Raw genomic sequence first — 25,505 nt, 5'->3', positions numbered from 1 at the left:
AATAGGAACAGAAAGCCAGATTCCATAACTGAAGCAGATAGGAGAAGAGGAAACAGGAGGCGCCTCTAAGTGCAGTAGTAAAAAACATTTGTTAAACACAGGTAGTCGATTCACAACTCACATTTATTGGGTAAAATAAAGGCATGTAAAAAGTATCCAGGGAGGTCATCTCGATCCTCAACTGTAGTGTCCTTGGAACACGGTTCCGCTGTGTCTGCTGCTGGTGGATGGAAGATTCGGAGGCCGCGGCGTAAGCAGGAAGAACAACAAAGCAGGAACTAGCTTAGAGCGAAGTCTGCAATGCAGGGACCCGGCAGCGGGGATAGATGACGTCACAATTGCGCGACCATTTCAGAGCATGCGTGCTGCGGGGGAATGGGCAGCGGTGCTCCTTCTTCAAGCGATGGGAATAATGGATCCAATAATGGATGGGAATAGTGGATCCAATAATGGATGGGAATAATGGATCCAATAATGGATGGGAATAATGGATCCAATAATGGATGGGAATAATGGATCCAATAATGGATGGGAATAGTGGATCCAATAATGGATGGGAATAGTGGATCCAATAATGGATGGGAATAGTGGATCCAATAATGGATGGGAATAGTGGATCCAATAATGGATGGGAATGGTGGATCCAATATTGGATGGGAATAGTGGATCCAATAATGGATGGGAATAGTGGATTTAATAATAGATGGGAATAGTGGATCCAATAATGGATGGGAATAATGGATCCATGCAGACTGGGTTTAGTAACACTTTAATGCTAAAGCCCACCTTTATGTTTTTGCTAATGCAGTATTAAATGCTGGCTTTTATAAAAAAATGTTTGCTCAAACTCTCACATTTTGTGGCTGGCAGGCCATTTTTTTGATAATGAATTCACTGGTGGTGAATCTATCCTTGTCCTTTTAATCACATTCACATGGAAGACCCACCTGCAGAGATTGTCAGATTAACTGCTTTATAATTATTCCCCTTAGTGTCAAACTTGTACAGGTCTGAAATATCTTAGTCGATTTCTTCTCTGTAAGGTGTAAGAAGAAGGTTCCGGCCACTAAAAGGTTCAGCATTCATCGGGCTTCCAACGTCCTCACACTGTCGCTAAAACGATTTGCCAACTTCAGCGGTGGCAAAATAACAAAGGTCAGTAAAATTTTATATGTATACATACACAAAAAAAAATACACACTCACACACCACACACACCACACACACACACTGTGTGGAAAAGAATCACCCCCTTAAAATCACAATTTGTTGCTTTGCAGCCTGAAATAAAGAGACATACTGTATATACTTGAGTATAAGCCAACCCGAATATAAGCTGAGGCACCTAATTTTACCACAAAAAACTGGGAAAACTTATTGACTCGAGTATGCAGCAGCTACTGGACCCAACTGGACCACCACGAGACCCAGAACAGGGGCTGCTGGCATGGTGCAGGGGCTGCGGACATGGTACAGGAGATGCAGTGCTATGGGCATGGCACAGGAGATGGTTCAGGCATGGCACAGGAGATGGTTCAGGCATGGCACAGATGGTACAGGAGATGCAGTGCTGCGGCCATGGTACAGGAGAATCTCCTGTACCATGCCCGCAGCACTGCATCTCCTGAGGACATGCAGGGGCTGCAGAGGAGTCTCACTTACCTTTCCGCCTTACATTTAAAAATGGCACCACCCAGCGCCAACACATCACTGTGCATGCGCCATCTGCCCGGGAATAGCCGAACGTGAGCAGGCTTTCCCGAGCGGCGGCGCATGCGCACTGACCAAGGAAAAGGTAAGTGAGACCATGACTCGAGTATAAGCCGAGGGGGGCTTTTTCAGCTTTAAAAAAACATGCTGAAAAAGTTCGGATTATATTCGAGTATATACGGTAATTTTTGTTTTATCCAGCTGTATTTACTCAGTGCAACTTATAACATTCAAGTGAAAGATGTAACACCAATATGTCAGAAGAAAAAAAAAAATTCAACAACAGAATCACTGAGTTGGAAAAGGGATCACCCCCTTGTGTCAGTATTTTGTTGAACCACCTTATGCTTTAATTACAGCCTTTAGTCTGTTAGGGTAAGTCTCTACTAACTTTGCACATCTAGATTGCCATATTTGCCCACTCTTCTTTGCAGAACTGCTGAAATTCAGTTCAATTTGATGGTCACCATTTGTGGACTGCGGTCTTCAAGTCATTCCACAGAGGTTTAGGTCTGGGCTCTGACTAGGCCATGCAAGGACATTAGTGAAAAAACTATCAGCGCAAGACTAAGTGAAATTCAAATGTGTATAAATGTGCTAGAATAAATCAATATATAAATCCGGCTGCATACACAAATTGTGTCCACACCTCACAACAAAAACATAAAAATCAAAAAACGTGCTGCGCCAGAAGTGCACAAAAATAATAAGTGATTAATGAATCAACAAGTGTTATCAACAAAATATAGTGTCCATCATATGTGCTCTGATGAAACATAAATGTTCATATAAAGTGCTCCAAAGTAATGATTAGTATATCCAGGTGATGACAGGACAGCCTCAATCCCTTGTGAATCAAGCAGGAACCACCAGTGTGTGAACTCCCTCCACCAGTAAGATTGGCCTCTCACCTTGATACCAGACCCAAACGGGCCAGCATGAGCATATCAGGGGATAAACAGACTATCACAGGTAACCTCTCCAGCCTTCACCTCCGGGGGTCGCCAGGACATAAAATAAAGATAAAGCAAAGATCTAGTGCTCTCTGAATGTAAATAATGAGCTTTTATTGAGCATAAAGGGGTAACTCACATTTGTTGGGCACTCAGCCGTGCCTGCTGTTATGGCATTCAGTGTTAGAGAGTAGCACCCGAGCGATCGGCGTCAGGCACGCAGGCTCCGCCTCCCTATACGCGTTACGCCTGGAGCGTGGGCTCCGTTTGGCTTCTTCGGTAGGGGTGAAGTTTGCGTGTCCAGCCTCGCCTATTTACCAATGCTGCTAACGGTGGATTGGCCAGCGGTCACATGTCCTCCTCACTCTGAGCTATGCACAGGACACCGGAACCAAAAGATACACTTCCTGTGATCTTCGGTGTCACTAGCTATTATATCGAGGGGGCAATTTGAAACATATATAGATCTACTAAATCACTACCAGAGACCGCGTGACTGCGCCGCCATCCCCCGGGTGTTTCTCCTAAAATCATCGCATAAAAACATCTTTATTACATAAAATCGCATCATAAAATCGCATTAAATCAAATTATTGCCATAATGTTAAAAACTCACAAAATATATTATTGGTAAAAGTGGAATACCTCTAATATATTGCTAATTCTATAAAATGACACAAAAAAAAAAAATATTTTATGTATATAAAAATATATAAAAATTAAAAATCTGTATAAAAACTATGACAAATGTCTATATATTAAATGATGAATATTGAGTGAATCTACAGATATTTCAGGGAGGGGGGGCTATCTATCACTAATGAAGCAGTTGAGGTCAAAATCCTTATTTAACCCCCTGGGTGCCAATACTTTCGTCTCATACACCCAGAAGGACTCTCTTCTGCTTAATTGTCGAATGTAGTTTCCCCCCCTCCAATGTGGCTGGACATGTTCAATTCCCCAAAACTTTAGAGAATGAGGGTTTCTATCATGGACTTCTCTAAAGTGCTTGGAGACGCTGTGTGACACCTCACCCTTTTTTATATTTTTGATGTGTTCTCCTATTCTTACGTTCAGGGGTCGTGATGTGCGACCCACATATTGGAGTCCACAGCCACACTCCATCATGTAGACCACCCCAATGGTGGTACATGTAATTAAATCTTTAATATGGTATTCGTTGCCTGTGCTGTTAGATTTAAACGATTTTCTTTTCTTTATGTTTTTCCTCGTTTGTCGACAGACACCGCATTTCCCACATGCAAAAAATCCGGATAGAAACTGGAAAACAGTATTTTTCATACGCTTAGGGGGATCTACCACTCCCGGTGCTAACCTATCTTTCAACACAGGTGCTCGCCTGTATATGAAACCAGGTTTCTCCGGAAGGTGGGGTCCCAAAACTTTATCTTGTTTGAGGACACTCCAGTGTTTTTTATTTACATTTATATACAGGCGAGCACCTGTGTTGAAAGATAGGTTAGCACCGGGAGTGGTAGATCCCCCTAAGCGTATGAAAAATACTGTTTTCCAGTTTCTATCCGGATTTTTTGCATGTGGGAAATGCGGTGTCTGTCGACAAACGAGGAAAAACAAAGAAAAGAAAATCGTTTAAATCTAACAGCACAGGCAACGAATACCATATTAAAGATTTAATTACATGTACCACCATTGGGGTGGTCTACATGATGGAGTGTGGCTGTGGACTCCAATATGTGGGTCGCACATCACGACCCCTGAACGTAAGAATAGGAGAACACATCAAAAATATAAAAAAGGGTGAGGTGTCACACAGCGTCTCCAAGCACTTTAGAGAAGTCCATGATAGAAACCCTCATTCTCTAAAGTTTTGGGGAATTGAACATGTCCAGCCACATTGGAGGGGGGGAAACTACATTCGACAATTAAGCAGAAGAGAGTCCTTCTGGGTGTATGAGACGAAAGTATTGGCACCCAGGGGGTTAAATAAGGATTTTGACCTCAACTGCTTCATTAGTGATAGATAGCCCCCCCTCCCTGAAATATCTGTAGATTCACTCAATATTCATCATTTAATATATAGACATTTGTCATAGTTTTTATACAGATTTTTAATTTTTATATATTTTTATATACATAAAATATTTTTTTTTTTTTGTGTCATTTTATAGAATTAGCAATATATTAGAGGTATTCCACTTTTACCAATAATATATTTTGTGAGTTTTTAACATTATGGCAATAATTTGATTTAATGCGATTTTATGATGCGATTTTATGTAATAAAGATGTTTTTATGCGATGATTTTAGGAGAAACACCCGGGGGATGGCGGCGCAGTCACGCGGTCTCTGGTAGTGATTTAGTAGATCTATATATGTTTCAAATTGCCCCCTCGATATAATAGCTAGTGACACCGAAGATCACAGGAAGTGTATCTTTTGGTTCCGGTGTCCTGTGCATAGCTCAGAGTGAGGAGGACATGTGACCGCTGGCCAATCCACCGTTAGCAGCATTGGTAAATAGGCGAGGCTGGACACGCAAACTTCACCCCTACCGAAGAAGCCAAACGGAGCCCACGCTCCAGGCGTAACGCGTATAGGGAGGCGGAGCCTGCGTGCCTGACGCCGATCGCTCGGGTGCTACTCTCTAACACTGAATGCCATAACAGCAGGCACGGCTGAGTGCCCAACAAATGTGAGTTACCCCTTTATGCTCAATAAAAGCTCATTATTTACATTCAGAGAGCACTAGATCTTTGCTTTATCTTTATTTTATGTCCTGGCGACCCCCGGAGGTGAAGGCTGGAGAGGTTACCTGTGATAGTCTGTTTATCCCCTGATATGCTCATGCTGGCCCGTTTGGGTCTGGTATCAAGGTGAGAGGCCAATCTTACTGGTGGAGGGAGTTCACACACTGGTGGTTCCTGCTTGATTCACAAGGGATTGAGGCTGTCCTGTCATCACCTGGATATACTAATCATTACTTTGGAGCACTTTATATGAACATTTATGTTTCATCAGAGCACATATGATGGACACTATATTTTGTTGATAACACTTGTTGATTCATTAATCACTTATTATTTTTGTGCACTTCTGGCGCAGCACGTTTTTTGATTTTCATGCAAGGACATTCACCTTTTTCTCCTTCAACCACTGTGTGGTCATTTTTGCTGTGTGCTTTGAGTAGAGCTGTATGATTCTGGATAAAATGAGAATCACGATTTTCTTGCTTAGAGTAAAGATCACAATTCTCTCACGATTCTCGTTGTAACATCATCTTTTTTACATTCTACAAAAAAATTGTGCTAACTTTACTATTTCGTTTTATTTTTTTAATTCATTAAAGTGTACTTTTTCCCCAAAAAGGACCTGTGCAAATACAGTGTGACATAAAAGATTGCAACGATCGTCATTTTATTCTCTAGTGACTCTGCTAAAAAAAATATAATGTTAGGGGTTCTAAGTGATTTTCTAGCAAAAAAAGGCTGATCTTAACTTGTAAGCAACAAGTGTCAGAAAAAGGTTTGGTCAAAAACACATATTTCCGATGGTCTTAGGCAGGGAACGTCACCTGAAAAAAAAAAATGGCCACGGTCGGCCTGACAGGTACACTGCACATGCACCGCCGCCACCGCTCGGGAAAGCCCGTACACGCCTGGCTGTTTTCGGGCAGACGGCTCATGTGCGGTGACGTGTTGGCGCCGGGAGGCGCCATTTTTAAATGCAAGGCGTCTCACCAAATGGTAAGGGAGACCCCCTCCGCAGCCCCTGCATCTCCTCAGGAGATGCAGTGCTGCGGGCATGGTAAAGGAGATTCTCCAGGAGAGAATTTTTGTTCTGACATGTTGGTGGTACATCTTTCACTTGGATGTTATAAGTTGCACTGAGTAAATACAGCTAGATAAAACAAAAATGTTGTCTGTCTTCATTTCAGACTGCAAAGCAACAAAATGTTATTATTTTAAAGGAGGCGATTCTTTTCGTGTGTTATTCTGTATATGTGCGCACAAAAAAAAAAAAAATTCTAAAGAGTAAATGATAAAATTTGTAAAGTATATAAATGACATTTTTGCTTTACTTCCTGTCTTTTGTAGGATGTCGGTTACCCAGAATTTTTGAACATCCGTCCTTATATGTCTCAGTGCAATGGAGACCCGGTTATGTATTCTCTCTATGCAGTCCTTGTGCATTCTGGGTACAGCTGCCATGCTGGACACTACTATTGCTATGTAAAAGTGAGTAGTATTGCATATCTTTTATGTAGTCTTAGGACTTATGTCAATGGGCGCTGTGTTTCTAGATTTGATGTACATTTGCAATGAAAGTTAAAGCGGAGTTTCGGCCTATTTTGCAACTTTAGTGATTCCTGGAGTGCTCGCTATGCTGATCAACAATTGGGCATTTTCAGTTTTTTTCAGGGGTCCTTTACCTTATTTTTAGGGTATTTTTGATTGTACTTCCTCCTTCTCCCCCCCTCTGTGGCCACGGCCACCGACATCACTTCCGCCTTTGCATTGCATCCTGGGAGCTGTTTATCATCACTCCCAGGAGGCTGGAATCAGGAAGAACTCCCAGAACACTCCCTGGAATCAGGAAGAAGGACACAGCAGATTACACTGCGGCTTCAGATGCCCACATCCAAGATGGCCGCACCCAGACAGTGTAAGATTTTGACTAAAATCCAATACTGTACACCTTGTAAGTATGAGAATAGCGGTTCTGTTAAGGGCGATGGATTAGTATTATAGGGGTATTTTTAGTTAAAAAAGGTATTTGAGGCTGGAACTCCACTTTAAACAAGGATCAGTGACATCCCATTGACTTTCACTGAGCAGCACACATGGCAGTTCAGAGACTACCTTTGACCTGCTTTGTGTTGTGTTGGGTTTCTGGAGATGCAGCTTTTCCTATAAGGCTGAATTTGAAGTGCAGACAAAATGAGTCAACATAACCTTTTAACCGGTTGCCGACCGCCGCACGACTATATACTGCGGCGGTCAGCCCCGGCCAGGCAGAGTGACGTATCGGTACGTCACTCGCCTGTCACTGACTTGCGAGCCAATTGCGGGCGGGCGCGCGCCCGCCGCGGCTCGTTCACAGACAAGTCAGTGCGTGTGACCGGCGGACTCGATGTCCGCCAGTCACACTGCGATCGCTCCTGTGAAGGGAGAAAGACAGAGCGGCTTATGTAAACAAGCCGCCTGTCAGTTCTCCCTGTGTAAAAGTGAAGATCTGACCGTTCTACTATGTAGAACCGTGGATCTTTGCTTTTACACCAATAGCAATGTCCCTGCACAGTTAGAAACACGCCCCTAGGATACACTTAACCCCTCCCTGTCCAATAAAGTTAACCCCTTCCCTGCCAGTGTAATTTTTGCAGTAACAGTGCATATGTATAGCACTGATTACTGCAGTAATGTCACTGGTACCCCCAAAAGTGTCAAAAATGTCAGTCAAGGGTCCGATCTGTCCGCCGCAATGTCGCAGTACCGAAAAAAAAATCGCAGATCGCCGCCATTACACGTTAAAAAAAAAAAACACCAAAAATGACAAAAATCTTTCCCTTTGTTAGTAAACGCGATAACAAACCAATCAAAATACGCTTTTTGCGATTTTTTTTTTTTTTTTTTTTTTTTTTTTTTTTTTTTACCAAACATATGTAGCATAAAACAAATTGGCCGAAAATGTTAAAAAATTTTGATTTTTACATTTTTTTTTGGGGGAATTTCATATAAAAAAATTTAAAAAATATTGTTATTTTTGCAAAATTTACGCTCTTTTTTTGTTTATAGCGCATGATCAAAAAATCGCACAGGTGATCAAATACCACCAAAAGAAAGCTCTGTTTGTGGGAAGAAAAGCACGTCAAATTCGTTTAGGTACAGCGTCGCACGACCGCGCAATTGTCCGTTAAAGTCACGCAGTAAAAAATCGCAAAAAAACCCCTGGTCTTTTAGCAGCCAAATCCTCCGGGGCTTAAGTGGTTAATATCAAACGTGTATATATAAAATAAATCGGCGCTAAATTCCACGAATGTCCTATATAAATAAATACATATAAAAACCATAAATAAATATGTATTTAAATTAGTGCAAAGAAGAATAAATGTCATATAATGTCCACATAAATAGCATAAGGAAATAATATCAAAGTGCAGGTGATGAATCTTGTGTATCCATATGTGTGCAATACAATGCTGATCGGTATAATAATAATAATAATAATAATAATAATAATTAGTAATAAAGTGCAAAAGGTGAATAAGACCGTATGGTGCTTAATATATAACAACATAAGCGAAGTGCAAGCAATAGAAGTTGCTTAAAGAGTCCAGCTTAAAGCATAAGGTGCAAAACGATGCAAATGCGACTTGTGATTGTGATGTGAGTGACGTAGTGTGCACTCAATTCCAATATTATCACCAATGTCACCGATTATCCACAGTGAATCCAAACACTGGTAAAAATGGCCGCTCACCTTAAAGTGAATAACAAGCGTAGCATAAAGGCTATGTCTCCTGACAAGCCTTAAAGCGGATAATCCAGGGGGACGATTGGTATGGTTGAGTTTCCTGGCAAAGGCTGTAAATACCTATGTGTGCATGTGAGGTTTTTATTTTTATTAAATTTGCGAAGATTCCAAGCAAACATCTTTCACGTTGTCATTATGGGGCATTGTTTGTAGAATTTTGAGGCAAAAAATGAATTTAATTAATTTTGGAATAGGGCTGTAACCTAACAAAATTTGGGAAAAGTGAATTGCTGTGAAGACATTCTAAATGTATATACCATAGTTTGTAGACGCTATAACTTTTGCACAAACCAATCAATATGCGCCTATCTGGATTTTTTGGGGACTAAAAATATGTAGCAGAATACATATTGGCCTACATTTTATATAGAAATGTGATTTTTTTTTTTTTTTTTTCATTGGAAATGGTTTATAGCAGAAAGTCAAAAATATTGTTTGTTTTTGTTTTTTTGTTTTTTTTTCTTTTTTTCCAAAATGGCCGTTTTTTTATTTTGTTTTTATTTTTAATTTTTTAAATTTTTTTTTATTTTTAATACAGCAAAAAATAATGAAAGCTCTATTTGTAGGAAAAAAAATAATAAAAATTTTGTTTGGATACAGCGTTGCATGACCGCACAATTATCATTATATCATGATGATATCATTATCATTACATAAACTTTTTTTTTTTTTTGGGTACATCATCACACGGCCATGGAATTGTCTGTTAACCACTTTACCACCGGAGGATTTTGCTGTCTTCCGTCCAGGCCACTTTTTGCGATTCGGCGCTGTGCGAATTTAACTGACAATTGCGCGGTCGTGCGACGCCGTACCCAAACGAAATTTACATCCTTTTTTTCCCACAAACAGAGCTTTCTTTTGGTGGTATTTGATCACCTGTGCGATTTTTACTTTTTGCGCTATAAACAAAAAAAGAGCGTTTATTTTGAAAAAATAACAATATTTTTAACATTTTTTTATATGAAATTCCCCCCAAAAAAGATGTAAAAACCAATTTTTTAAAAAATTTTTGGCCAATTTGTTTTCTGCTACCTATGTTTGGTAAAAAAAAAAAATCGCAATAAGCGTATTTTGATTGGTTTGCGCAAAAGTTATTGCGTTTACTAACAAAGGGAAAGATTTCTGTCATTTTTGGTGTTTTTTTTTTTAACGCGTAATGGCGGCGATCTGCGATTTTTTTTTTTTTTTGTGGGACTGCGACATTGCGGCGGACAGATCGGACCCTTGACTGACATTTTTGACACTTTTGGGGGTACCAGTGACATTACTGCAGTAATCGGTGCTATATATATGCACTGTTACTGTAAAAATGACATTGGCAGGGAAGGGGTTAATTTTATTGGAGAGGGAGGGGTTAATGTATGCCTGGTGCTTACTGACGTGTAGGGGGGGAGGTGACTGAGTGAGTCATGGACAGATCGGATGTCCAGCTATGCTGAACAGTCCGATCTGTCACTCCCTGTCACTATGGAGATCCGCCCGCTTGTGTTTACACAGGCGGGCGGATCTCCATACTAGATCCCCGGCGATCGGGGCAGAGCAGCGGCGATCGCCGCTGCTCCTCCCCTGGCCCGACTCCCGCTGTGAATGAAAACAGCGGGAGCGAGCCTCCGGCGGCGCGCAAGCGCCGCCCAGAAGGGGGAGTGTCTGACGACGTTAATACTACGTCGTCAGACGATAACGAACTACTTTGCCGCAGTAGTATTACCGTACTCAGACGGCAAGTGGTTAAAGTAATGCAGTGCCATATCGCAAAAAAATGGCCTGGCCATAAAGGAGGGGGGGTAACAACAGTACAGTCTTAATAACGAATAAATATTCCTGTGAGCTAAATAGGTCTAGCACTTCTCTCTCGATATTGCTGCGAGCACAGCACTCTCTCTAAAGTGTAAATAATCAAAATAAATTGAAATAATGCCGCGCAATATAAAGTGCTCCAAAAACGTATACGTAAAATTTGAACAGTACAGTCTTGATTGGGTTTCATAGACAATAAATAGCGCTCTGGCCTCCACAGTAATCCAGCAGTGGCTTCCTGGTCGTCAGGTTGCCATCCTTAGTTGCTATGGGAACATGATGGCCTAGATTTATTCAGCTTTAGTTGATGCCTACAGACAATGCGCTAAAAGAGACGGTACTGTTCTCAAACATATCTGACGCTGATTTTTCTCTTCTACAGGCCAGTAACGGTCAGTGGTATCAGATGAATGATTCACTGGTTCATGCCAGTAACATCAAGGTTGTCCTGAATCAGCAGGCTTATGTACTCTTCTATCTAAGGTAATGTTATAGCAGAACTATGGATTCACAGCAGCTCTAAAAAAAAAAAAAAAAAAAAAAACACGCCAGGAACTGCTGTTTCGTGTTGTAATTGCTGTATGAGGATTATGAGGTCCATTAAAGTGTAACTAAAGGCAAAACATTTTTTTCTTTCATGGATAGAATAAGGAAGGGTTATGACCCTGTCGTCTTTCTTCTTCTTCCTTCTTCTTCCTTCTTCCTTTCCTCTTTCTTCTTTCTTTCCTTCCTTCCTTCTTCCTTTCTTTCCTTCTTTCTTCCCTTCTTTCCTTCCTTCTTTCTTCCCTTCTTTCCTTCCTTCCTTCCTTCCTTCCTTCCTTCCTTCCTTCCTTCCTTCCTTCCTTCCTTCCTTCTTCCTCTTTCCTTCCTTCTTTCTTTCTTTCTTCTTTCTTTCCTTCCTTCCTTGCTTCTTCCTTCTTTTCTTCCTTCCTTCTTTCCTTCCTTCCTTCTCTCTTCTCCTTTTTTTTTTTTTTTTTTTTTCTTTTCTTTTTTTGCATCTGTCTCCCATTTTTGACAATTTCCCTTCACTTCCTGTCCCATAGCCAACACAGGAAGTTAAAGGAATCCCTGTGTGTCACCAGAACTAGTGTCCACATGAGAAGATTTCCCCTCTATTACTGCTCTGATGCCAACATAAAATTTTACGATTAATAACCGGAATTAAAAAAAAAACTGCCGGTAATTCTAATCCCTCTTCACTCTATACAAAATTAAGAAAAAAAAAAAAGTTTCGCTTTTAGTTAAACTTTCAAAAGGAGCTACAGGCTCCCTCCCAAAAAATGTAAAAGTCAGCAGCTACAAATACTGTAGCTGCTGACTTTTAGTATAAGGACACTCACCTGCCCCTGGATCCAGCGATGTCCTCATCTGAGCTGATTCTTCAATCCGCTTTGGGTGCAGGCGCCGACATCTGATGTAAGGGAAACCGGAAGTGAAACCTTGTGGCTTAACAGCCGGTTTCCTGCTGCGCATACGCATGTCACTCTGTGCCTTGTGAATGGTCCCGTGAATAGCTACAAATACTGTAGCTGCTGACTTTTAGTATAAGGACACTTACCTGCCCCTGGATCCAGCGTTGTCCTCACCCGAGCTGATTCTTCAATCCGCTTTGGGTGCAGGCGCTGACATCTGAAGTAAGGGAAACCGGAAGTGAAGCCTTGTGGCTTCACAGCTGGTTTCCTACTGCGCATACACATGTCACTTTGCGCCTTGTGAATGGTCCCGTGAATGGCTAAGGGAAACAGGTGCTTTGGGTGCAGGCTAAGGGAAACAGGAGCTGATTCTTCAATCCACTTTGGGTGCAGGGGCGGACATCTGAAGTAAGGGAAACCGGAAGTGAACCCTTTCGCTTCACAGCCGGTTTCCTGCTGCGCATACGCATGTCACTCTGCACCTTGTGAATGGTCCTGTAGTTTTCTGTGACTAGTGACCACAAGACTTCGGGGGATGTAGGGGGGGCTAAACGTTCGGCTCAATTCGACATGCTGATCTGAGCCAAAAGTGGGAGCGGATACAAGTCAAAACCAGGTTCCCACTTGCCCCCCAAAAAAAGTTCCAAATGTGGCAGTAAAGGGTGCAAATAAGCAGAGCTTCCCTTTTTGGGTGGAGCTCTGCTTTAAGGAGAATATTTCAATTTGCCCATTCATGGCAGGTTGTCAGATTCTCTAGATAGGGCACCCAGCACCAGCATTTGATCATTGAAGTTTGACTTCAGGATTGCTGAGTCTAAACTCTGTCTTTGCTCCATGTTGAGGATTGTGGAGGTAGGTGAGGAGTGCCCTGCATGATTAAGCTTTCAGAAACTCCAGCTGGTTAAGGAGCAATAATTGCTTTTAGTGTATGACATAAATCGTAGTGAAGGCATTTCTGGGGGTCAGGGCTTTGGTAGTATTAGATCTGTTGTTTATGGGCACTACAGTCTTTGTCTTGATATAATAATGGTGTCCTGGAGACTGTTTTGCCTGCAGTGGCAAACTCGGGCACAACAGACACTCAAGAGCACCGCTATTAAATAAGGGCACAGCTGATGACCAGCATATCTAACACTACCAATGCCCTTAAGAAGGGGAGCCCTAATCTCCTGAAACACTTTGGCTGTGTTTTTCAGTGTGTTATTCATTACAGAAGATAACAGGCTGTCAAGATTCTACTGCAGTAGAAAGCAAAAACTAAGATATCAGTGCCTCTGTTGTAAACGTTGAACATTAATTTTTTTCACATTGCCTGTAGCTACAGAGGTAATGAGATCTTGTTTAACCTCATATTGCGGGCGCCTCCTGGCCCTTTAAGAGGTTTGACGCCAGGAGGCGGGGCGCCGCTTAAGATCATTTGACCGCCGTGATTGGCGGTCACGTGGTCCGAAAACTCCCAATGGCAACAAGTGATCCGGAGCGTTCAGTTAGGGGATAGCAACTGTGCTGCGAGCATGCAGCATGTGCGCTTTCAGCACAGGTGTATACACAGTAATTCACGCAATTATGCGGCCCTTTGACGCTAAGGACCAGGCATCGAGAGGCCACATATTTGCATATGACCGGCGCCAAGGGGTTAAAGGTTGAGTTCAGCTTTCATAACATGTTACACCCATATTCAGGGTGTAACATGTTATGAATGGATTGGCCCCCCAGCTCCCTTGCTGTGACAGCTAGCGGAGATCGTCTCCCCCCACTAGCTGTCAGGATTTTTAAAAAATACGGCCTGGCCGCATTACTCATCCACAGTACTCTGTTAATGTAAAACTACCAGGTCCGACAGCCTTTTCTCAGATTTCAATGAACTATCTTGATGCTGTAAGCATTGTGGTAGTTCAATACGTCTTCCTATCAGAATGTATCGGCTTCCTCGTATGAAGTACGGGCAGGAGGCCTGCATGGCATCAGCGATCTGCTGATCACTGGTGCAATGCTTTACAGGCTCCCAAAACAAAAAATATTAAATGCACATTTTTTTTACCTGCAAAAAAATGGGCATTTATTATTTTTTGTCAAAAGGTGAACTTATACTTTAAGGTCCCTTTCACACAGGCGAACTGATCCGCCTGTCAGTTTTTCAGGCGGATCTGATCGGATGCTCCATGCGTCCCTATGGGGCAGCAGGTGTCAGCGGAGACATGTCCGCTGACACCCGCTGCTATCCGATCCTGTCCGTGAAATCCGGATGGATGGAAACCCTATTTTCCATCTGTCCAGCGGATCAGATATCATCCGATTCCCCCATAGAGGACAACTGGGATCTGACAGCTCCGTCTCTGCACACAGAGCGGAGACAGAGCTGTCATCCGCCTGCTCAATGGGGATAGGCCGATAGATCCCCCGCTGAGCAGAACGGACTCCGTCGATGGAACGGACCCGTGTGAAAGGGGCCTTAAAGTGATTTTACTCTTTGTTCTGATAATGTAAATATTTTAGTGGGCCTAATCTGGACACAGGTGCACTTCAGTCCCTTTATCCTAAATTGGCAAAGTGACAGAATCACTTTAATCCCCTGTTCTCCAGCAGCCAATACCTTTCCCTTATTCCCTTGTTACTCCGATCAGCTGTCAGGAATGAAAATAAAAAATTCCTTGTTCATTCCAAAATGGAGGAGCATGTGACTCACTGTTGTGACAGCTCTGGGGTATTCACCAAGCACCAGTACAGTCAGATAGGGGGGCTATAGCTCTGTAGAGACTAATATTTGAGTGACCCAGGGATTGCATGGGGCAGTTTTTCCCCTTGCAGGTGAAAGGATTGTCAGGGGAGAGAAAGGGAATGGAAAGGTACTGCAGGTGGTGTGCCCTGCATGGACACACCGCAGGTTTGCTTTAGGTTGAATTTGTGAAATAGTATACTTGGTAATTTCTGCTTGTTCTATGTGGTCAGAAATCTTTGTTCCTCAGGCTTCCAGAATCCAGAAAGAGTTTTGATGGTTCGGCGTGTAAAGTTCCAAATGCTCAAATTTCTCGCCCGAGCTCTGTTCCTCCAACTATCAAGAAGACGCTCTCTAATGGCAGCCTGTCTTCCCCGCTGATTGGGAAAGTGAGTGACTCCTAAACACCTTGTCTGTTTAATTTTTTAAGAAGTGACCATTTAACATAAGGTCTAGCTGCTCCCTGGTTTTACTGTTCAGGTGTTTCACTAAACCTTTGAAGTTCGATTTTCAGTGGCTCGGCCAACGTACCAGTCAGTAATTTTCAGGGTGACTCATGAGTGAAGAGACTTCCATCTTGGAAGAAAGAGATCATAGGGGTTGCAAATGCATATGTGGACCCTGCTGGGCCAGTTGGAGGGAGCTGGTGTTGATAAAGTATTGTATTTTCTGGTGTATAAGACTACTTTTGAACCTCAAAAAAATCCCCCAAAAATGGGGTGTCGTCTTATACGCCGAGTATAATATCTCCAAGATAACATAAGTATTACCGGTAGATGAAAATTAGGGGGGTCGTCTTATACGCCCAGTCGTCTTATACACCGGAAAATACGGTATTGTATTTTCTGGTGTATAAGACTACTTTTGAACCTCAAAAAAATCCCCCAAAAATGGGGTGTCGTCTTATACTCCGAGTATAATATCTCCAGTATATATATCCAGTATAATATCTTTCCGGCGTATAAGATGACTGGGCGTATAAGACGACCCCCCTAATTTTCAAGTTAAAACATAGGTTTTGGGCTATACTTGCCGTATAAGACTACCCCCCTTCCAAAGCAAGGCAACACCATTGAAAAGCATCAGATTTCTCATAGATTCCCAAGGTACCCCAAGTACTGTAATACATGTAATCTATTATAATATCTCCAAGGTAACCTAAGTATAAGTATTACCGGTTGATGTAATCTCTCAAGACGCTGGCTGTGCGGGTATCCTGTATACCGTATGTACCGTAGCTCAGGCTACATAGTGTACCGTGCTGAGCCAATCAGGGAGAGTGATGTATTCTATTATTGAATACAAAGCCTGCTCGGATTGGCAGAGTAACATCAGCCCATCTCTCGGACTCTGCCAATCCGAGCAGGCTTTGCATTCAATAATAGAATACATCGCTCACTGTGATTGGCTCAGCGCGGTATACTGTATGTAGCCGAAGCTACAGTACATACGGTATACCGGTACAGGATTCCCGCACAGCCAGCGTCTTGAGAATACATCTACTGGTAATACTTATACTTAGGGTACCTTGGAGATATTATGAGAGATTACATGTATTACAGTATTTGGGGTACCTTGGGAATCTATGAGAAATCTGATGTTCAATGTGCCTTGCTTTGGAAGGGGGGTAGTCTTATACAGCAAGTGTAGCCCAAAACCTATGTTTTAACTTGAAAATTAGGGGGGTCGCCTTATACGCACAGTCGCCTTATACGCACAGTCGCCTTATACGCACAGTCGCCTTATACGCACAGTCGCCTTATACGCACAGTCGCCTTATACGCACAGTCGCCTTATACACACAGTCGCCTTATACGCCGGAAGATATGGTAGTCAAATCAAAAATTGGCTGTAAGTCCTTCATTATGACCTGGGGGGTGGGGTTTTCTGAAGCACAAACTTTGAAGAAATCTCATGTTTGCAGGAAACCTTAGAAAACAGCAGGTTATTGTGTCTGTTGACTCTGGGTGTTTTCTCCTGTCACATTCTATCTTCTACTACCCTACTTCCAGAGACCAGACGGAGTTCATGAGAAGAAGTCACCGAATATGGATGACATTGGGGTTCCAGTGTGCCGTACATATCCTTTGGTCAGCAGCAAAGAACACAACGGAGTTCCCCGCACTAGGCCCCTCAGTGCCAGCCCTTCTCCAAAGCTCAGCTCAAAAACCTCCTACTCTCCTTGTTTTTTGGATGATCACATGAGTCGGGTGAAGAAAGCTGCTAACGCCAAGTTCAAGGCATCTCAAGAAGCGAACGAAGCAAAAATGCAAGAGGATCCCAAGTCTAGTTGGGATACCACCAGCCTAAGCTCGATATCCACCTCCAAAACATCTAGCGAAAACCTTGACGCCCAGGAAGACGCCGACCAAAAACTGGAAGAGGTGAAAAATGTAAAGCCGCAAGAACCACTCTTAAATGAACAAGCTGTGTCACTAGGCACCTCCGCAATCCGGAATGTTCCATCTCCATGCTGCAGCCCCCCTATGGAAGCCGATCGGACGGGGACAAACTGCATTTTAAAATCAAAGTCCCCCACCTTGGCCAGTGTGTGTGAAGCTTTGACAACCATGTCACCCCCACCTGCCAAAAAGCTTGCTCTGTCAGCCAAAAAGGTAAGTTCCTGTGAAGACTTTATCATTTTTTATTTTTGCTTTGCTAAACCACTGAGATGGCTTCACCAAGTTCTCCAGAAACAGAGGAAGATAGGATCTGCTTATCTTGAGAAGGTGTGAAAGTGGAAGGAAGATTCTGGTTTTTGTGGCCAAAGCCGTCAACCACGGTATATAGGTGTGCTCTTTCTATCAATGTGTATGTCCAACCAAAACTTCTTCCTTTTTTTTTTTTTTTTATAGTTTTGGATAGAGTGAGGAATGATTGGGACCCATATCAGGTTTTTACTGCTATCTGGAGTGCCCCATGTTACCCAAATCTTAAAGCTTTTTTATTTTATTTATTTTTTTAACTGGAGACATTTTAATTCTTCTAAAAAGCTCTTGATAATCAAAGATGAATTCCAAGTGTGGATATTTGTACATAGTAAAATTGGTTCATTTCTAACTAAGTTACAAATATAAACATAAACACCCTATATTACCAAAAGTATTGGGACACCTGCCTTTACACACACATGAACTCTCTTCTGGGAAGGCTGTCCACAAGGTTTAGTAGTGTGTTTATGGGAATGTTTGACCATTCTTCCAAAAGCGCTTTTGTCAGGTCAGGCACTGATGTTGAATGAGAAGGCCTGGCTCGCAGTCTCCGCTCTAATTCATACCAAAGGTGTTCTGTCGGGTTGAGGTCAGGACTCTGTGCAGGCCAGTCAAGATCCTCCACCCCAACTCGCTCATCCATGTCTTTATGGACCTTGCTTTGTGCACTGGTGTGCAGTCATGTTGGAACAGGAAGGGGCCATCCCCAAACTGTTCCCACAAAGTTCGGAGCATGAAATTGTCCAAAATGTCTTGGTATGCTGACGCCTTAAGCGTTCCCTTCACTGGAACGAAGGGGCCAAGCCCAACCCCTGAAAAACAACCCCACACCATAACCCCCCCTCCACCAAATGATTTGGAACAGTGCACAAAGCAAGTCCATAAAGACATGAATGAGAGAGTTTGGGGTGGAGGAACTTGACTGGCCTGCAGAGTCCTGACCTCAACCTAATAGAACACCTTTGGGATGAATTAGAGTGGAGACTGCGAGCCAGACCTTCACATCCACATCAGAGCCTGACCTCACAAATGCACTTCTGGAAAAATAGTCAAACATTCCCATAGACACCGTCCTAAACCTTGTGGACAGCCTTCCCAGAAGAGTTGAAGTTGTTATAGCTGCAAAGGGTGGGCCAACTCAATATTGAACCCTGCGGACTAAGATTGGGATTCCATTAAAGTTCATGTGAGTGTAAAGGCAGGTGTCCCAATACTTTTGGTAATATTGTGTGTGTGTGTGTGTGTGCGTGTGTATATCACACACACACACACACACATATATATATATATATATATATATATATATATATATAATATATATATCACACACACACACCATATTTGGCCGATACCACTACTCCAGTGATCAGCCAAGTGGCGTCCCTTCTGCACTTTGAACACAGGAGGCCGGTTGCTCAGCTCAGGCACCATTTGGAGAAGGCTCTGCGTTTTTTCACAAAATGCAAAGTGTTTTCTAATCGGACATCTCTGCCCCATACCTGGAATTCTACTTTAAAGGAAAACCTATGTGTCTTTCGTGAATAAGTTGTATTTGTTGTGAAGTTTGCATGAATATAATTTTGATATAGTATCGATTTACATGCTTGCTTTACCATATATGATGATAGTATTTGTAGGTTCTCCATCTATTGGACAGGTGTAAATTGTACTTTCTGAAATAATGCTGAGTGACCACATGCAGGGAAAAAAAAACCAAATGAAACAAAAGGTTCCTGTGTAAAAAAAAAAAAAAAAAAAAAATTGTTATAATTGCCCTTTAAAGGTGTTAAAGCTAAACTCTAGTCTCAAAAATTGTCATGTAAATACACTACTCAATGCTATTTTCTATTTTAGTAGAGTGAGAAATGGTTAAAATTTTGTCAGTGGTTTTATTGCTATCCCAGTGACAGCCATCCCCCTCTATCTTGTGGGAGGGTGTCACTGAGACAGGAAGTAAATGAAAATCCTCCCCAATGGGATAACAGACCAGAATTTAAACCTGATATTTTAACAATCCTCTGCTCTATAATGAAATTGGAAAACTTTGTGGTACAAACTTGGTAAAACTGCTCTGTGTATTCTGTCTCTGACCTGTATTGAACTTTTGGTCAGTCCATACAAAACTAATATTTTAGTAGGTATTGGACAGTAGATGTGTGAGTCCTTAGCTTCGTGCCTCACTCAGGCTTTCCAAAAGAGTTCCCAGCTGGAATTCCTTGCTCTCCCCTCCAGCCCTTTCCTCTTCCTGCAGCAACGAAGGGAGTCTTGATTTTCTGCAGTTACACCACCTTGCTCAACATGAAGACAGGTAGATGGATGGAGCTGGGAACTTTATGTTGGGCACTCCGAGCTGGAATCCCTGAGAGATGTATGAAGACACTGACTATTTTTACTTAAAGTGGAGTTCCACCCATTTTAATAACTTGGATTACATAGATGTATGTAATCCCCTTTAAAACTACTTTTACCAATAGAAACTTTTCTTTTTTTTTTTGCTAGGAAATACCTTATTTTCTTCTTTATTCATCCTCTCCTCACTGCCGGGTCCGGCCGCCGATCGGCGATTACATCATTTGGCGATTCGCAAGGGCTGCTGGGATGTATCTCATGGGATGAAATCTTGCATTATTACACAGGAGTCCTGAGCTGTACTAGTATGTATTGGATTGAGGCCGTGCTGCGCCCCGACTCCGCCCCACCTCCTCTCAGTGAGCTGTACTCGGATGTTTTGGATTGAGGCCGTGCTTCGCCCCGCCTCCGCCCCGCCTCCTCTCAGTGAGCTGTACTCGTATGTATTGGATTGAGGCCGTGCTTCGCCCCGCCTCCGCCCCGCCTCCTCTGTGAGCTGTACTCGGATGTTTTGGATTGAGCCCGTGCTTCGCCCCGCCTCCGCCCCGCCTCCTCTCAGTGAGCTGTACTCGTATGTATTGGATTGAGGCCGTGCTTCGCCCCGACTCCGCCCCACCTCCTCTCAGTGAGCTGTACTCGGATGTTTTGGATTGAGGCCGTGCTTCGCCCCGCCTCCGCCCCGCCTCCTCTCAGTGAGCTGTACTCGTATGTATTGGATTGAGGCCGTGCTTCGCCCCGCCTCCGCCCCGCCTCCTCTCAGTGAGCTGTACTCGGATGTTTTGGATTGAGCCTGTGCTCCGCTCCGCCCCCGCCCCGTCTCCTCTCAGTGAGCGAGGACTGAAAGCATTATATCCTCACTGAGCTCACTGAGAGGAGGCGGGGCAGAGCACGGACTCAATCCAATACATACAGTACAGCTCAGGACACCTGTGTAATAATGCGAGATTTCATCCCATGAGATACATCCAAGCAGCCCTTGCGACTCGCCGAATGACGTAATCGCCGATCGGCGGCCGGACCCGGAAGTGAGGAGAGGATGAATAAAGAAGAAAATAAGGTATTTCCTAGCAAAAAAAAAAAAGTTTCCATTGGTAAAAGTAGTTTTAAAGGGAATTACATACATCTAAAGTTGCTAAAATGGGTGGAACTCCACTTTAAGCCTAGTACACCTGGTCCGAATGTCGGGTGGCATTTGGCCCATGTGTATGGCGGCCGTTCCGACAGAAGCCAGCCGTTCATGAACGGAAAAGGTCTGCCAACCGACTCCCGATCAGTGTTCTCAGCCAATGGCTGAGAGCGCTGGTTGGAGTGTTCTGGCGGGGGGATCGTTCCCCTATCAGAACATAATAGCACAGATTGCTGTACTAACATCAGTTTGTTAGAACAGCGCCTCCGACCTGAGCTGTCAGTTTTCGGGTTGAGCTAAAAAAAGCTAATAGTGTGTACGAGGCTTTACCAATATCTACGCAAGTCAAATATCAGATTTTGTCTTGACTGACCCTTTAAGTTTTTTGATTTATTATTATTTTTTTTTTTTCCTTTTTTTTATTTTTTTTATTTTTTTTTTATGTTTTCTAACATGTATTTTTTTTTGCCCCATCACTGTTCCGTTGTCGTTTTTTGTGGCTTGGTTAAACCATTTCATTTGTCATACTGCCTTGCCATCTCTTCTGTGTCCTGTACATCTCTCTATATATGTATACCCTTTTCTCCTTATACATATATATCGATGTGTGTGCTACTGATCTAAACTATATCAAATCCCCCCTCCTTTTCTTCTTTCATTCATTTTGATTTGTCGCAAACCTCCCTTTTTTTCTTTACACCACCAAGATTTTATTTATGTCAATAACTACAGGGCAGCATGCTGCAGAAGGGAAGCAGAAATGACGTTTACTGCTCTCCGCCCCACTCCATCACCACCGGCTCTGCTCATCCCACCTCCGCCTCCCCCGGTTCCACCACGCCCCAGCTGCTCCATAAGCATCGGTAAGTCCAGCTGCGCCTTCACCCGCACTACGTGGGGTCTTTTACCGTCCAGGTGTCTGTGTAACTGTCACTGTTCTTTGTGAAGCCTAACGTTTTACTCACTTCAGTTAAAGTACATGTAAACCCAATCACACAATAGTTTTATATGTAAGCTTTAACATGTTAAAGGGTAACTCTACCTTCGTTGGGGAAAAAAATGGCAAAAAAACAAAATACAAAAAAAAAATATATATATATATATATATATATATATATATATATATATATATATATATATATAATATAATATAGCGTATACATTGCGACACAAGTCATATTGCAATTGAATGTTATTGAAAAGGACCTTTCCTATAAAACTCTGCAGCTGCTGTAATTTTCTGAAAATGCAATGCAATATGGCTACCTGGAGGTGTTCTGTACATAGAATGTATACTGACCACACCCCCAGAAACAATTTCCTGCTTATTATGATTGGCTCACCAATTTTCCCAGAGGTCTGCCTAATGGGCCATACACACTATACAATTGTCTTTAGATTTACACACTATACAATTGTCTTTAGATTTACACACTATACAATTGTCTTTAGATTTTTTCCTTTAGATTTACCAAAACCATATAATATGAGGTTAAATCTAAACACTTTCAATTTGTATGCAATCAGGCAGGCCCTTGCACTACATAGTAAAGGTAAATCTAAAGGAAATCTAACAACAAAAGTTGTATAGTGTGTATCCAGCTTAAGATAAAAGTCAGATTTCTGGCATCCCCTGCAACAAAAATGTCATTTTTGGTGAGATACTCCCAATAGGAACACGTCTAAAGGGATGCAGGTCCAGCAGATTTCCTCATTAGTGCTCTGCAGATTTAATTATGAAACCACTCCCATTGGACCCACTCAGCACAGAGGAACACACAGGGATTTCTTCAGAATAACAAAAGGTAGGAATCTGCAACAAAGTGTGTTTATAATCCTTGCAATGTGCGAAGATCACCCAGAGGGGAATGTTTTTTTCTCAACAAAAGTGGAGTTACGCTTTAAAATAATTTCAAAAGTATTTTTCAATATTTTGCAGATTGCATTAAAGTGTAATACCAGGTATTTCTGCCATGAATGTCCTCGTTGAGGCACTGTAATAGAGTGACAACACTCTGGGGTTGATTTACTAAGTGCAAAATCTGGTGCAGCTGTGCATGGTAGACAATCGGCTTCTAACTTCAGCTTATTCAATTAAAGTGTTACTAAACTCACAACATTAAAATCTGTCTGTAGATGCAGAATAGCATGCTTGTTATACTCCCTGTGTAACTTAGAGCCCATTCAGACAGGGGCGACACGACTTGCTGGGGCGACCAAGTCGCCTGACAAGTCGCGCTAGTGTGAATGGACCCTTAAAGCGGTTGTATCCCCAAAAAAACAAAACAAAAACAAACCCTGCAGGAGAATGGCATAATGTGCTAGTATGCATCGCATTCTAGCACATTATGAAATACTTACCTTAGAACGAAGCCCCGACATGGTCGCCCGGACACCACTGAGGCAGCTGACATGTTCCCTCTGCGTCTCTTCCAGGTTCAGCGGCTCCGGCGCTGTGAGTGGCTGGAGCCTGCGATGACGTCACTTTCCGGCAAGGAGCTCTGAAGGTGCGGCAAGATACGCCGGACCTTCAGAGCCCATTCGCTGCTGGTGCCAGCGGCTGCATGCAGGGCGAATATCTCCTAAACCGTGCAGGTTTAGGAGATATTAATTTTACCTACAGGTAAGCCTTATTATAGGCTTACCTGTAGTTAAAGTCAAAAAGCGGAGTATACTACCGCTTTAAGTGATTAACCCTCTACATTGTGTAAAAAGGCTGTGAGATCCTGTATGCACCGATCCTCCCTCACCTGCAAGTTCACTCCAGACAAGTCCAGATAAGCACAGTAAGTGTAGTTCAGCTGCACATGCTCAGTTTGGTCTCTATTGCTGGATAGGACACTTCCAGGTTTTAGCTGAGCTATTCAGGTCACATGGTATTAGCATCGCACATTTGGGAGTATATAGAGAACCTAAATGACAGCACAGTCCCTCCCTCCTCCTCCGTGCCCAGTAACTAAAAAAGAACACAGTGGGTGGAATGTCACATCTTGATTGATGGCTGATTTTTTTTTTTCTTGGGAGGGTACATGTGATCAGCACAGGGCCAATCAGCACTGTCCATACATGTTCAGAAAGAGAATTAAGGGTCTTGAAGCCTGATAGGATAATTGTGGGAGAAATGAAGACTCCTCCTACAAACTATCAGCATTCACTGATACAAGTCACAAGATTGCTCTAATTGCTATATACAGCTGACGAGAAAAGGTATTTATCAGTTTATATTCACTAAAATAATTCCTTTTACAGATAGGATTGGCAGCAAGGATGGGAAATGTCATTATAATGGGGGACTTTAATTATCCTGATATAGACTGGGCAGAAGGAACCGCACATTCAGCCAAGGCTAGGTAGTTCCTAAATGTTTTGCAGGACAATTTTATTGGTCAGATGGTGAACGCACCGACAAGAAACAATGCGGTACTTGACCTACTGATTACCAACAATACAGACCTGATCACAGATATAGAAATACAGGGCAACTTAGGAAACAGTGACCATAGGTCAATTCGTTTCAATATTAATCATAGTAATAGGAAACACAAGGGTAATATAAGGACACTGAATTTCAAAAGAGCCAATTTCCCAAAACTGCGCTCTTTGCTAGAAAATATAAAATGGGATAGAACCCTGGGAACAAAGAACACGGAGGAAAAATGGGAGTGCTTAAAGAGCATACTAAACAAAGGGATTGGCCAGTGCATTCCAATGGGAAATAAATTTAAAAGAGCAAAACTAAACCCTGGGTGGCTAAACTCCAACATAAAAATGCATATTAATAATAAAGAAAAGGCCTTAAAAAAATACAAGACTGAGGGGTTATTGGCAGCATTCAAGCATTACAAAGAGTGTAATAAGAAATGTAAAGACGAAATCAGGGCGGCTAAAATAGAACACGAGAGACATATAGCAGAAGAGAGTAAAAAGAACCCCAAGAAATTCTTTAATTATATATACAGTAAGAAAGCGAGGCCAGAACACATTGGCCCCATAAAAGACGACAAAGGAAATTTGGCCACAGAGGACAGGGAAAAGGCGGTAGTGTTAAAATAATTTCTTCTCTTCAGTCTTCACAAAAGAATCGGGGGGGCTACACTAACCCAACTTGTAATGCTAAACTAAATAATACACCTCAGGAAGTACCGCCATGGCTAACAGAAGATAGACTTAGAACTAAACTAGAGAAACTTAACATAAATAAATCACCGGGACCG

At 42.5% G+C, this 25,505-nt stretch overlaps 1 protein-coding gene across 2 annotated transcripts in view; it reads left to right on the top strand.

The window, feature by feature from the left end:
• The window catches only part of USP36 (ubiquitin specific peptidase 36), a 66,079-nt gene that overhangs the window by 21,044 nt on the left and 19,530 nt on the right, over positions 1-25,505 (top strand). For both annotated transcript variants that reach the window (XM_082272985.1, XM_082272984.1), the window contains exons 9-14: positions 1,044-1,155; positions 6,741-6,881; positions 11,360-11,460; positions 15,356-15,494; positions 17,118-17,720; positions 22,024-22,154. In XM_082272985.1, the coding sequence (XP_082129111.1) occupies positions 1,044-1,155; positions 6,741-6,881; positions 11,360-11,460; positions 15,356-15,494; positions 17,118-17,720; positions 22,024-22,154 (1,227 nt within the window). The remainder of the gene's footprint in view (positions 1-1,043; positions 1,156-6,740; positions 6,882-11,359; positions 11,461-15,355; positions 15,495-17,117; positions 17,721-22,023; positions 22,155-25,505) is intronic.

The sequence above is a fragment of the Pelophylax lessonae genome (assembly GCF_965119305.1).
Source record: "Pelophylax lessonae genome assembly, chromosome: 11".
Taxonomy (NCBI): domain Eukaryota; kingdom Metazoa; phylum Chordata; class Amphibia; order Anura; family Ranidae; genus Pelophylax; species Pelophylax lessonae.
Note: the sequence above shows the minus strand (reverse complement) of the source record. Positions and strands in the feature narration are given on the sequence as shown.